Source organism: Vidua macroura, chromosome Z, assembly GCF_024509145.1.
Source record: "Vidua macroura isolate BioBank_ID:100142 chromosome Z, ASM2450914v1, whole genome shotgun sequence".
Classification (NCBI taxonomy): domain Eukaryota; kingdom Metazoa; phylum Chordata; class Aves; order Passeriformes; family Viduidae; genus Vidua; species Vidua macroura.
Genome location: NC_071611.1, coordinates 13639466 through 13651728, shown reverse-complemented (window position 1 = coordinate 13651728; position 12263 = coordinate 13639466). Strand labels below are relative to the sequence as shown.

At 37.7% G+C, this 12263-nt stretch overlaps 1 protein-coding gene across 2 annotated transcripts in view; it reads right to left on the bottom strand.

Moving 5' to 3' along the window:
• RASEF (RAS and EF-hand domain containing) overlaps positions 1 to 12263 on the bottom strand; it is a 36128-nt gene that overhangs the window by 14521 nt on the left and 9344 nt on the right. For both annotated transcript variants that reach the window (XM_054003472.1, XM_054003473.1), the window contains exons 2-4: positions 4072 to 4218; positions 3212 to 3302; positions 310 to 405 (exon numbers count right to left, since the gene is read on the bottom strand). In XM_054003472.1, the coding sequence (XP_053859447.1) occupies positions 310 to 405; positions 3212 to 3302; positions 4072 to 4218 (334 nt within the window). The remainder of the gene's footprint in view (positions 1 to 309; positions 406 to 3211; positions 3303 to 4071; positions 4219 to 12263) is intronic.

The window sequence follows — 12263 nt, the reverse complement described above, 5'->3', positions numbered from 1 at the left end:
ACTTTTTTAATGGACCAAACACAAGACTAGGTAACTGCAATGTTAATAACCTGATGGATCTAGAAAATTGTTAAGCTACAGAATTTAGGTAATAGTTGCTGCTCTCTTTCCTAAGTATTTCAACTAATTACACAGCATGAATACAAAAGCACAGAATGACAACACAACCTAAAAGTTATCTGCAGTTGCCATTTACTAATACAAATTAAATTAGAAACCTACAATTATGATTATCTATCTTGAGGGAGGCATTTCATAAGGTCAAAATCTCTTAAAACACTTTAAAAAACTCAATAGACTTCAACTCACCTTTTTAAGTTTTTTTATTGTCACCTGAAGATCCCCAACTTCAGTGTCATACTGGCGCTTCAGCTCATTTAGTGCTTCTTCAGCTTTTTGCTTCTCCTGCAATATTTTCAATCTCATTAGAAGTTGAGACAGGTTTCAAATACTTGTCAAAAAATTCATTCATCGGTTTGGAAAGCACATACTTTTTGCTTAGACAAATGTGTCCTTCCATTCTCACCCTTCCTTAAGATCCGTAGGTTCTGATTCTGTAATTATAGTCCACTTCTAAAACACTCATAGAAATAAAATGGTGGCATGAAAGCAAAGATAGGGGTCCATTCAGTGTTTTTCATTCATGATTCCTGTGCTTAACATTCTCAATGTCACTTACTTTTTTACTTCTGTTTTTCTTTTTAATTTTTTTTCTTGCAAGTGTTAGAACATACAGGCCCATGTCAGTAAAAGGCAAGCATCTCTAGTTTTAGATAAATTGTACCATCCCAGGAACAGACACCACCAGGGGGTGGTTTCGCTGCTCAATTCAATACCATCCACATCACCAGGATGGTCTCAGCAGATGGCAATGGAAGCAGTGCCATCCTCTACCATGGCACATGGCAGGGTATGTGCCTGTGTTTAGAGACTGCACCAAGTACTGCCCACGGGGATGTTCAGGGGTGAATGCCCTTTTGCGGGTCAAATGCTCTCTTTCCCTTGTATACCCTACATTATTAATATTGCTGTGATTACTGCAGTCTTCCAGTAAACTGTAATTCTAGTTTGATTTCACCCAGTTTCCTCTATTACTAGAAGGAGCAGATGTGGTAAAAGGTGACAACAGGAGTGGGTTAATTTTCTCACTGTGTTTGAAACCAGCACAAGTGCTCAGTCAAAATACCAATACCTATATTAGTACTCAGTCTGAGTATCAAACCAATTTGTACATCAACCACAATGAAAAGTGTGTGTGGTGTGCTATTGACTGGTGTGTTTCACTCACTCCAGTCACTCCCCAGGGACTCCAGTTTCACTACACAAAAAGTCAGAATGCAGCAGTGAGAGGTGGAGCCAATGGGACAGGTTGAGTTTTCACATGGAAAAGGCAGGCATGGATTTTGTTTAGAATTCAGAATTAGAATTTCCCACAGGTGACGTTGACATTCATGTGTTAGAACAGTAATTAAAGTAATGAATTTAAGTTGGATTCCCCTACTGTTGCCAACTACATAGACTCATAAGTATTGTTGGGTAACTATTTGCTTCCCTTGAAGAAACAAAATACAGGATAGGCTTATGCAGAAGCAGGTGTCCCGGTGGCATGAGTGAGATCACTCTGACAAACAATAGCCTTGATTACAGACATTAAGATTAATGGCTTAGTACATTCCCACAAAGTAAATAACTTAACATTTACTCTCAGGGCGTTTTAGTAGGTGCGGTTTGTGGAGCTAGGAGCTACAAGGAGAGTGAAAATGAAAAAAGCCTTGTGAGAAACAAGTTAACAGACCATCTTTCATACCTAAGGTTAGATGAAAACAGTGATTGATAACACAGGCTAGATGTAGATAATACACAGAAGATTGACTTCTGCATAATGCCAGTACATAACTGTAGATGTTCTCAGAGTAAGCAAACACACACATCCCAGTCATCTTTTTAAAGCAGTGAAAAAGGGTATTCAGTGTTTTTTTTCAGTCATTTATCACTTTTTGAGGACAGTAATTTTTCAGAGAAAATGTGTTTGTTTTCTAAACATTAACAACTTAGCTTCTCTGGAAATGAAAATTTATCTCTACTAAGAGCTGCATTACCACTAGTTAAATATGTTAAACCACACTTTTCCTTGCAGGTGTGATATCTTTAAGATTTTTATGCCATTATATTTTGTTTCTAGGAACACAATAGGCTTTTATGGTGTGGTAAGACTGTTTTCTCCTGTATAGGAAAAAAAGCTATTTGAAGTAAATCTATCAGAATACCATTTACCTTCACAGATCAATTAGTGTGAACTACTTAAAATCAGCAAGTTGGCAGATGCACTTTGTTGCTTCTGGTTCTGCAAGTACTCTGGTGAAAGAACCCATAGCAAGTACATATATATGTTCAGTATACCACGTCCAACCAAGCAATAATGATGCCCATAGTATATGTTTTAATTAATGCATTTCTTATGCCCTCATTAGAATACTTTCACAAACTGTTATGCCCATATAAAGTTTGGCTTATCTTAAATGAATGTAGTAACAATTCAAAATGAAAGAGGCAGCTGGTCTTGTTCCTTTGAATTATGCAGTCACATGTTGCTCTAATATATCTCTCCCTGGGAAAGAGTAGAGTATTTTTACTCCCTTTCATATAGACTGCAAGGGGATTGAAACACCAGCTGAAATTGAGCAGATAAAAACAGAATTTCCCATTAAGTTTGAGGGGGCCAGGCCCTCACACACTGCTATCACAGTTACCCTCTCTTAAGTCTCTAAAATGTAGTTGCAGGAGAATGGAGGAAAGAAAGTTCATTATTCTAGGCAGATATACAAAGCAGGACCAAATAATCAAAGCATTAAATTCTACATAAATTATTTTACTAGGAGAACTAGATTGCATTCTTTAGTGCTGAAATATAATTTTCTCCAGTCTGTTTCCAATATTGGTCTCAGAAAGAAATTCTTCTTGGCCAGTATGTTCCCACGAAAGGGAAAGACTTTTTTTTTCTTGGTTTATTACTCCTAAGCAGATACTCCTCTTTAGGAAAGCATTAAAATCATTCATTTTTTTCTCATGTATAGCATTTTTTCATCCAGACCCTGCCTACAGCAGTTTTGAGTCAGTCCATCAGTAGCAAAACCACACATGGCCACCAATCCTGCTTAAGATCACCGAGAGTTCAGTAATTATGAAATTACTGTAAATATAAAATACTCACTTCCTTTTTAACTTTATGCTCTGCAGCCTGTATCCGTAGTTCCATCTCTTCCTCTAACTCACTGAGTTGAATTGCTGCTTTATCCTGAGCTCTAAAATTTAGAAGAAAATATTCTCTTAGGAATTGCGCTCCAGCTTGAAAGAAACACATCTGCCTACCTCAACTGAAACAAATTAGACAGAAAGACAGAGAAACAGTTTAACATTTCCCAGACCTTGAAACTGGTGTGGCTGCAAACCTAAATCCCAAATTATTTTGAAGATACTGGCAAATTAGATTTTAAGTAATAGCTGCAAGCTGACGGTTAGCATGAAATACATCTGCATTTTTAAAATTAAGTTACAAAGATAAAAGGTGCCTCTCGCTATCCTATGAAGAGACTTCAAAAGCAACTTCCATCACCCACACATGTGAGATCTCTGTTCTGAGCTAATCTGTTTGGTTTTGTCAGTTATGATGTGAGACTGACAGTGCCAAGTAGTTAAAACAGGTAAATACAGTCCTTGAAGTTCATGAAGCAAAAATATGATCTCTAAAATGAAAGTATAGTGGACATATATGATAAACCTCAAAGTTGCAGCCAAGCAAGAGGAGTCAAAATGTTTTAAGGCATTTAACTAACAATAGAGTCTGCAAAAATTTGGTCCAGAATTCATCGGAAGCACGAACAGGCAATCATTTGCAGGTTGCTATATGTGCTTACGCACAAGGGCATGCACACTAACTTCAGAACTCAGTTTACAGAAATAGTTTGCATGGCATATTTTGGCATTAACTCTCAGTAGTCTAATCCAAAAAAGCATGAGAAGGGAAGTAAGAAAGAAACTGCAGAACTGAACTAGAAACACAATTCATTATACCTTTTTACCGCTATGGCCAAAGTTTCCATCTCTGTGCTTTGAAGTTTGATCTCTTGGATGAAGTTCTTAATGACATGCTCATATGGCTGGATTAATCTTGGTTCTGCTATGTGTATGTTCTGATACAGAACACTGACCTGCTCTTGTCTGAAAAAGAGAGATATGCACATTTTAATGCACTTACTTGGAACAATGTTCTATTACAGGTTTGAAAAACTTACTACAAATAAAGATATTCCCCTCTTTGCCTATTTTAAAAATTTAGCAAGCTAGATACAGGGTTTCAACACTCAATACACTATGTCTAAATTCTTAAAATTATGTTTATGATTTCCCCTTCTTCACTTTAATATAGTTACTGCAAAAAAAAAAAAAAAACTGCCTAATAAAGTATTTTTTTTTACTTCTGTTCATAATGTAGTGAAGAGAATGCCACTGGAGTAACCCACAATGTATATCAAGTTTCTTGATTGCTCTAATGTTAATAATAATTTGTGAAGAAACCTAAGATTTCAGGAAGTTGCATAAGAATTGAAAATGGATATGAATGCAAACTACCTAAGTTAAAAGGGGAAGGAGATAGAGAGAGGTGGGCTGTAGGCAAAATAAGAATACAGCTCTTCTGTTCCACACAAAATTTTTCTGGTCTATACCTAAATATATTTGTCATTATAAGAAGTTAATTCTGTATATGACTGTGAAATTCTGTATATGTCAAGTGAAAAATGACATATATCTCATAAAGAAGAAAGAAAACATTTCTGTAGGTATTTTAGTTGTTAAAAGCTCTCCTGAAATTCACAGTGAAAAGTTGCCTCAATACAGGAATAGTATATTCTGATTTCTATTTAATCTGGACTAATTTACATAGATTGCATACTGCTCTAATTGTCAGAACAAAGAACCTTTACAAGATAAAAAAATAGCGTAAGAACCAAAACACTATTACAAAGTCTTCTACATAAATAGCACTGATTTCTGTTCATGCTACTGGTATGTCATGCAAACCTTTGTTTTACATGCTAGGTTCCAATTCCTGAATTACATTAGGCAACATACCAGAAAATATTCTGTAACAGAATTTAACTGTCCTAAGGAAAACTCAGTGTGATTGACATAGACTATATACTGGAACATGAACATGTATTCAACAACTTAAAAACCAAATGGAAAAAAGGAACAGAGAAGATGAGGTCTAGAAGGGTGGAGAAAACAGGCCAGTAATGACGAAATACACATTATCAGAAGTAGAAATACAACCAGAAACAATGTTTTGCAAGTTCACGCCTAACGCCATATCTAACATCACAAATACATGCCCTCTTTTTGTTGCTAATGAAAGCTTGAACCCTGATTAAACAATCCTCCTTGTTAGACAGCTGAAGTTTTCCTATCTTCAGTGAAGTTAGTGCTACTTAATACATTCACCATACACATTATATCAACAATCGTGCAATTCAACAAGTGTATATTCTCTTCATTTTTCCTCACTTGAAGCAATTCCACAGCTTTGATTATCAATGCTGCAGCACTCTGCTTCTTGTATGTGATTTCTCCACTGAAGGTCAAACTATTACAACAGTATCACAACTGTTAGTATAGCTCAAATACTTGTTAGTAGGCTTCAAAATCCCTTTTAAACAATTTAACAACTTCAGGATACTATAAAACTTGTTTCCAGCTGAAATGCTGACATTCATTTTGAGATAGAGAAACACAAAACCAGCACAAAGAGATAAAGATTTACTGATGCCTGAGAAATGTCTATGTACATACATGTTTTTGTCTTGCAAAGGATTTCCTTTACAAAGACTAATCCTGTATTACCTGTATTTAGTAAGTTAAAAATCTTGCAATGTATGCACACAATTTCTTTTTCAAAATGTATTCTGAAGAGAGTAATGTTGAAGTTCACAAACAGTAGCAATAATGAATAGATTTATCTGATCATCAGATGTCTGTATAAAAAATGTAACATTAAAGAACTCCTCAAATGTATATTTATTCAATTAAAGATTTACATTTAAAAAATTGTTATAAGGACATTTCCAGAATCCACCTGGAGGCCAGTAGTCAGTGGCATTCTCTGGGATCAATACTGGAACCAGTCTTGTTCAACTTGTTTATCAATGACCAGATGAAGGGACAGAATGTACCCTCAGCAAGTTTGCTGATGGCACTAAACTGAAGGAGTGGCTGATCCACCTGAAGGCTCTGCTGCCATTCTGTGGGACCTTGACAGGCTGGAGAATTGGGCAGAGAGAAACTTAAAGAGTTCAGCAAGGGCAGGTGTCAGGTCCTGCAGCTGGGCAGGAACAGCCCCAAGTGCCAGCACAGGCCAGGGGTTGTTCCTACAGAGCAGCTCTGTGGAGAAGGACCTGGGACTCTTGGTGGATCACGAGCTGTCCGTGAGCTGGCAGTGCCCCTGTGGCCAGGAGGGCCAAGGGTATCCCGGGGTGCATCAGGAAAAGCATGGCCACAAGGTCGAGGGAGTTGTGCCTCTGCTTGGCCCTGGTGAGGCTGCATCTGGAGTGCTGTGTCCAGTTCTGCTCCTCAGCAGAAGAGAGACAAGGAACTTCTGGAGAGGGTCCAGCAGAGGATCACAAAGATAATTTGGGGTCTGGAGCATCTCTTTTATGAGGACAGACTGTCAGAACTGAGCCTGTTTAGTCTGGAGAAGACTGAGAGGGGATCTCATTAACACATATAAATATCTGAAAGGTGGGTGCCAAGAGGATGGTGCCAGATTCTTTTCAGTGGTGCCCATCAACAGCCCAAAAAGCAATGGCCCTAAACTAAAACAGAGGAAGTTTCACCTCAACACGAGGAAAAGTCTCTTTGACATTGAGGCTGGAAGAGCACTGGAAGAGGCTGCCCAAAGATATTGTGGAGTCTCCCTCTCTGGAGACATTCAAAACACACCTGGCAAGATTCCTGTGTAACCTGCTCTTAGCTGACCCTGCTTTGGCAGGGAGGTTGGACTGGAAGATATCCAGAGGCTCCTTCCAACCATAAATATTCTGTGATTCTTTTCAGAGTATATGCAAACCTGAGATGAGTTAGTTAGAGCATGGTGATAATAACACCAGGTTATGGGTCCAAAACCTGTATGGGCCATTCACTTCAGAGTTGGCCTTCATGATCCTTGTTGGTATCTTCCAACTCAGAATATTCTGTGATCTGGAACTACACATGCCTGAATTGAAGCTAGAAATCAGTAGGTCTGTGATGCTGATCCTCTGCCACACAGCTAAGTCTGCTTTAAGATGCAGTAGTCAGAAACCCAAAGTAGTTACTGTGAAGTTTTATTCTCCCTCTGGGATTAAAAAAAAATTATATTTTATATCCCTTTTTAGCCCAATGACCAGCTACCACACAGCTGGATTCAAAATATTTCAGTAACACAGTTTTAGGAAGCAGTACTTAGGCTCAAGAAGTCAACCAATATCCATACAACCACAACCATGCAGGAGTCCGGAAAGGGCCTGGAAAGATCATAGCTGGTCACTGAAAGTCTCAATGATACTTATATGAGTGCTTCTACAGCAACAATACAGGATGTCTTAATTAAAAAGTAGGCTCACAACTACTACATCAACCAAAAAAAAAAAAAAAATCACAAAAAACCACCGAACACAACAACAACAAAACAGAGAAATCAAACTCATGCAACAAAATTAGCAGGATTACTTAATCACCTATGATTTCAGGAAGACGTGATACACTTTCATTAATTGGAAAGATGAATTGGAGTGATTTTGTCACTCCAAGTATCCATGAATCCATGATGGAGGCAGCAGCAAGTATATGGACTCTGTATCAACATGCAGTAAGTATTTGAAGACTATTTGTTCCAAATTGCCATTTTTATATTTTTAATCATTCCTCTGTTTTCATATGCTTTGGTGAATATCAATGACACTGCTGCAGCAGGGCAGATTAACTGAATATTGCCCAATTTGTTTGTCATCACTTCTTTCTGAATACATGCTATTTCTTTCTGCAAATTCATTAGTTATTCAAAATTAATTATCAAAGGAGATTTTACAAATCTATTTCACCAGGGCGACTTGAAGTCTGAATAGTCTGTCATTTTGCTAGACAAAATGTTTCAGCAAAATTAATCTCAAATGCTTGGACTTGCTCTTTAAAACTGGTTTTCCTTGAAATCCTAAATTAATTTTTCAGTGTATTTAGCTGCACACCTATAAGTTCCACACTAACACAGTTGTTGCATGATGGGTAGTATAACCATAGTGCCAGATGAGCAAAGCAACAAACTTTCATGCCATATATTAAAAAATGCTCTTCTATGCATTAATATTTGTGAATACCTTTAAGTTCCACACAAGTGTTAGTGAAAGTTTGTCGCTTTGTTCATCTGGCACTATGGTTATACAACTCATCATGCATGCATTTATTTCTGTTGCTTCTGCAAAATGCAGACACCAAACACTAATAATCCACAAAAAGTATAGCATTGTGGCCAAGGACTACTTTGGCTTTACATTACCTCATCTCAAAGGTTTTATAGCATAAACCATCTGTAAAATTAGTACTTAGGAAGAGTAATTAGTCAATATTTGCACAGCTTCACATGAGTTAATGTAAGCAAAGTTACGGTATTCACATGATTTCAGAGAGTTCCTGCGAGAACTGCATAAAGAAAATAAAACTGCTCTGATTATAATGCAATTTCTAATATGGTAGATTTAAAATACCGTGGTTGAATAGAAGAGGAGCATAAAGGAGGCAGGGAGAGGACCAACACCAAAAAACCCAAAAATACTGATTTTGGGGATATCAGATATTTAGATTATATTGTGTTATAATTTCCTTTAATCCACACAGCTATATTAGTCCTTATCAATTCATAGTATTATTTCTGGTTTGCTGGTTGTACAGTGACCTTTTGCCTAATAACCCACACTCCGAATGCAGTTCAGAGAAAGATGATGGAATTTTTCAACTAATAACAACTCCAGAGTTGCTCAGTATCTTACATGTTCTCCCTGTGTAGTCACCCAGTCTGATCCTAAGGGCAGTATTTGGTTTTACAACACTATTTTAATGCTCCCTTTCTACTGTAGGTCAGCTGGTAAAATTGCTTTGATCACTTGTAGAACATCTGTTCTGGTATGGGCATGAAGACATGAAGCATAACGTTGGTCTGAGCTGGGTGGTCAGAACAAAACAAAGCTCAAGCACTATGCATCTGATAACTGTCCTTACACTGGAGACCAACAGCCTATGTGTGTGCCTCCAAGAGATCAAGAAGCACTTTTTTCTGAAAAGCAGACACATTGGATATGCTGACTGGTAAGTCAGCAGAAAAGAACAACCAAATCCAATACAGACTGGAAAGGATCTAACTTTGTCACAGCTGAGTGCCTAACACTTCCTCTAGATTGAGTGCCTGAAGGAAAAATAGATTACACGGAATTTTAACATGGTATAAAATTCAAAATATTTGTGAACTTGAAGCACTATGGGTTTTTTAATACTACCTTTTCTTTTTCTGTATCTGCCCCTTCAGAAACAGGCTGCATTAAAAGAAGATGATCAACTCAGTAACCCCCAGATGAGACAGCCCAGCCAAGGTCTGATTCCCAGAGGAAAGATTTTTAATGTTTCCAAAGCATGAATGCTGTTCCCTTAGAGGTGTGATTTAGAGCCAGTGGAGCAGCAGTGGAAAAGTCTGTGGGAGAGTCAGGGAAAGATTAAGTCTGTGGAAAAGGAGAACACCTCAAAGACATTATGGCAAATGACCACATGATGATACCAGGAAAATAATCCAGGAAAATGAATGCTACAGTGCTTAAGTTAGTTGTTAGCCATTTTGATTAAAGCAAAAATCAGAAGAGCAGTAAAACTTAAGGTAGCTCAGAAAGTCTTCTAGCTCACAGAAAGGCATTCACCACATTTCCAGCAGAGCACATCTCCCAAACCCCTGTCATGATACGTATTAAAAGACAAGACAACATTGCCATAGAAGAGATCTCCTCTCCAGCACTGTGGCAAGAAAAAGGACACAGCATTTGGTTTTCCTCAGGATTTGCTTTATCCCCTCTCCAGGGAACATGCTTCAGCTTCTGAGGAAACCTCTCCAGTTCTGACATCATGGTTCATCATCTCATGAAAGTAAACACAAATTGCTGACAAAAGTTAATACCGTGCTCTATACTGACTTCGGCAAAAATCCATCCTAATTTATGACAGCAAGAGCAAGACACGTTTTGCAGATTTTATGCAGCAGAGCTTCTCTGCTTTGTATGCAGGAGAGCTTCTCTTCTTTGCTGTAGTACAGTGGTACATCCATGAGCATCGCCTGTTTTCACAGTTTAAGTAGCTCACGTTAAGAACAGCATGCTTTTCTCATTTTATCACATCCCCCAGATCCACATTTTCTGTTCAGCTCCAGATGACATGACTGGGGGCACACTGTTATCATAATCACATTAAGAGACTTTGGAATTGTCTGAGGCATAAAATCTCACAATCAGGCAGCACTGAAATCTGAGTCTGATGAATAGTCAGCTTGGCTGAAAAGTACAAGGCACACAAATAAAACAGACCCAAAGACTGAAAAGCAAAGCAATGGAGTATGAGGCCTCTCAGTGGCAGCAGATTTAACTCAAAATAGGGATACAAACTTTCTACTTCAGATTAATCCACCCATTCATGCTCTAATTAATTTAGTTCATTTTCCAATAAGATTATCCAATTTGCCAAATATTGCACAAAAGTTGCCTGTTAGGGCTTAGTCTTTTTGACAGCCCCAAGCCTTTGTTCTTCCTGACTGAAGTCTTTGACATTGAAATTTAAAAATCTGTTTTCCAGGAAGTTTTTTGCCTATAATTTCTAGAGAGTGAAATGCCATAGCATTCGTAAGTACAGAATTTTTCTTGTAGTGTCAGAGGATGTTAGATTATTCCTTACTCAAGCTGAGGAATGGAAAAGGATGGCCATTACACAGGATTGATATTCCCACACACTTAAAGGAAAACATCTGCCTATTAGGAGCATGGAGGGAACCTTTTAGTCTTGCCACTGAGATTCAAACTGAGATTAGCCACAAGAAAGAATGCAATGCCCAGTTACACCATCAAGGGCTAAACACTTCCAGTGTGAAAGTGCATTGAAGCACTGACTGTCTGGAGCACCAAAAAGGTACAGTTCTATTTCGTCCACTCCTGTACCACTGCAAATACTTCCTAGAGAAATAAACTAATGAACATGGCTGACTTCTCAATAAAACAGATCTCCAGCTGGCAATTCACTATAAATACATATAAACTAAAGGCACTGCATGATTCTCTGTTTAATTACTCACTATTCCTGATTAAATGTAACAATGCAGAAGGGTAGCTGCATTTTAAATAAAATTAAAAACGAACAAATCAAAACATCAACAACAAGGAAAAAAAACCCAACAAACAACCCTCTGTACAATTCCACTAAAGTCTGACTTCACATATTAGGTTATCAGCCCAGAAAGACCTTCCACCATTTTTTTTCCTAGCGGCAAATTGCCCACCAAGTACAAGCAAATGCTAAGGCAAATAATACTTTGACTCACAGTAACCACCTTACCAAGAAATCTAACTTAATTTAGTCAAAAAAAATCTGTTCAAGTGAGGAGGAAAGGAGCAAGGCTGTAAAGAAACTCTTTAATGTGACTCTGCCTGTTTAACTGCAAACAATAAAACCACAGCTTCAGCACAGACTTGAATCTTTTGAAGTATAATCTAAAAGGACTGTGCAACTGATACACCAAACAGCAGAGGTATGATCTATCCCATAATAAAATTACCTTATACAAAAAAAGTAATTAAATTAAAAATATACTTATTGTAATATATGCTTATTTTAGTATCTGGCAGTAAATAATTTTGCATTAAATGTCTGCTACTATACTGAGGACTAGGGCAAGGTATAGACCTGTTACTGGGTTTCACACCTCGTTATAGAGGGTATTTATGTTTCTTAAAAGTTCAGTCACAAAAACTGAACTTTCAATTTCTGAAACGGAGACAGAACCACATGTATCATGGAACTTTTCCTATTGATTTCCATGGGTATTCACTCAAGGTGAGGAGTGGCAGAGACCACAGGTGTTTACTGTGGCATTTTCTCCTGACTTCAACCCTTATCTCAGTACTTCCTTTTGCCATGGCTTCTTTCTCTCTGTG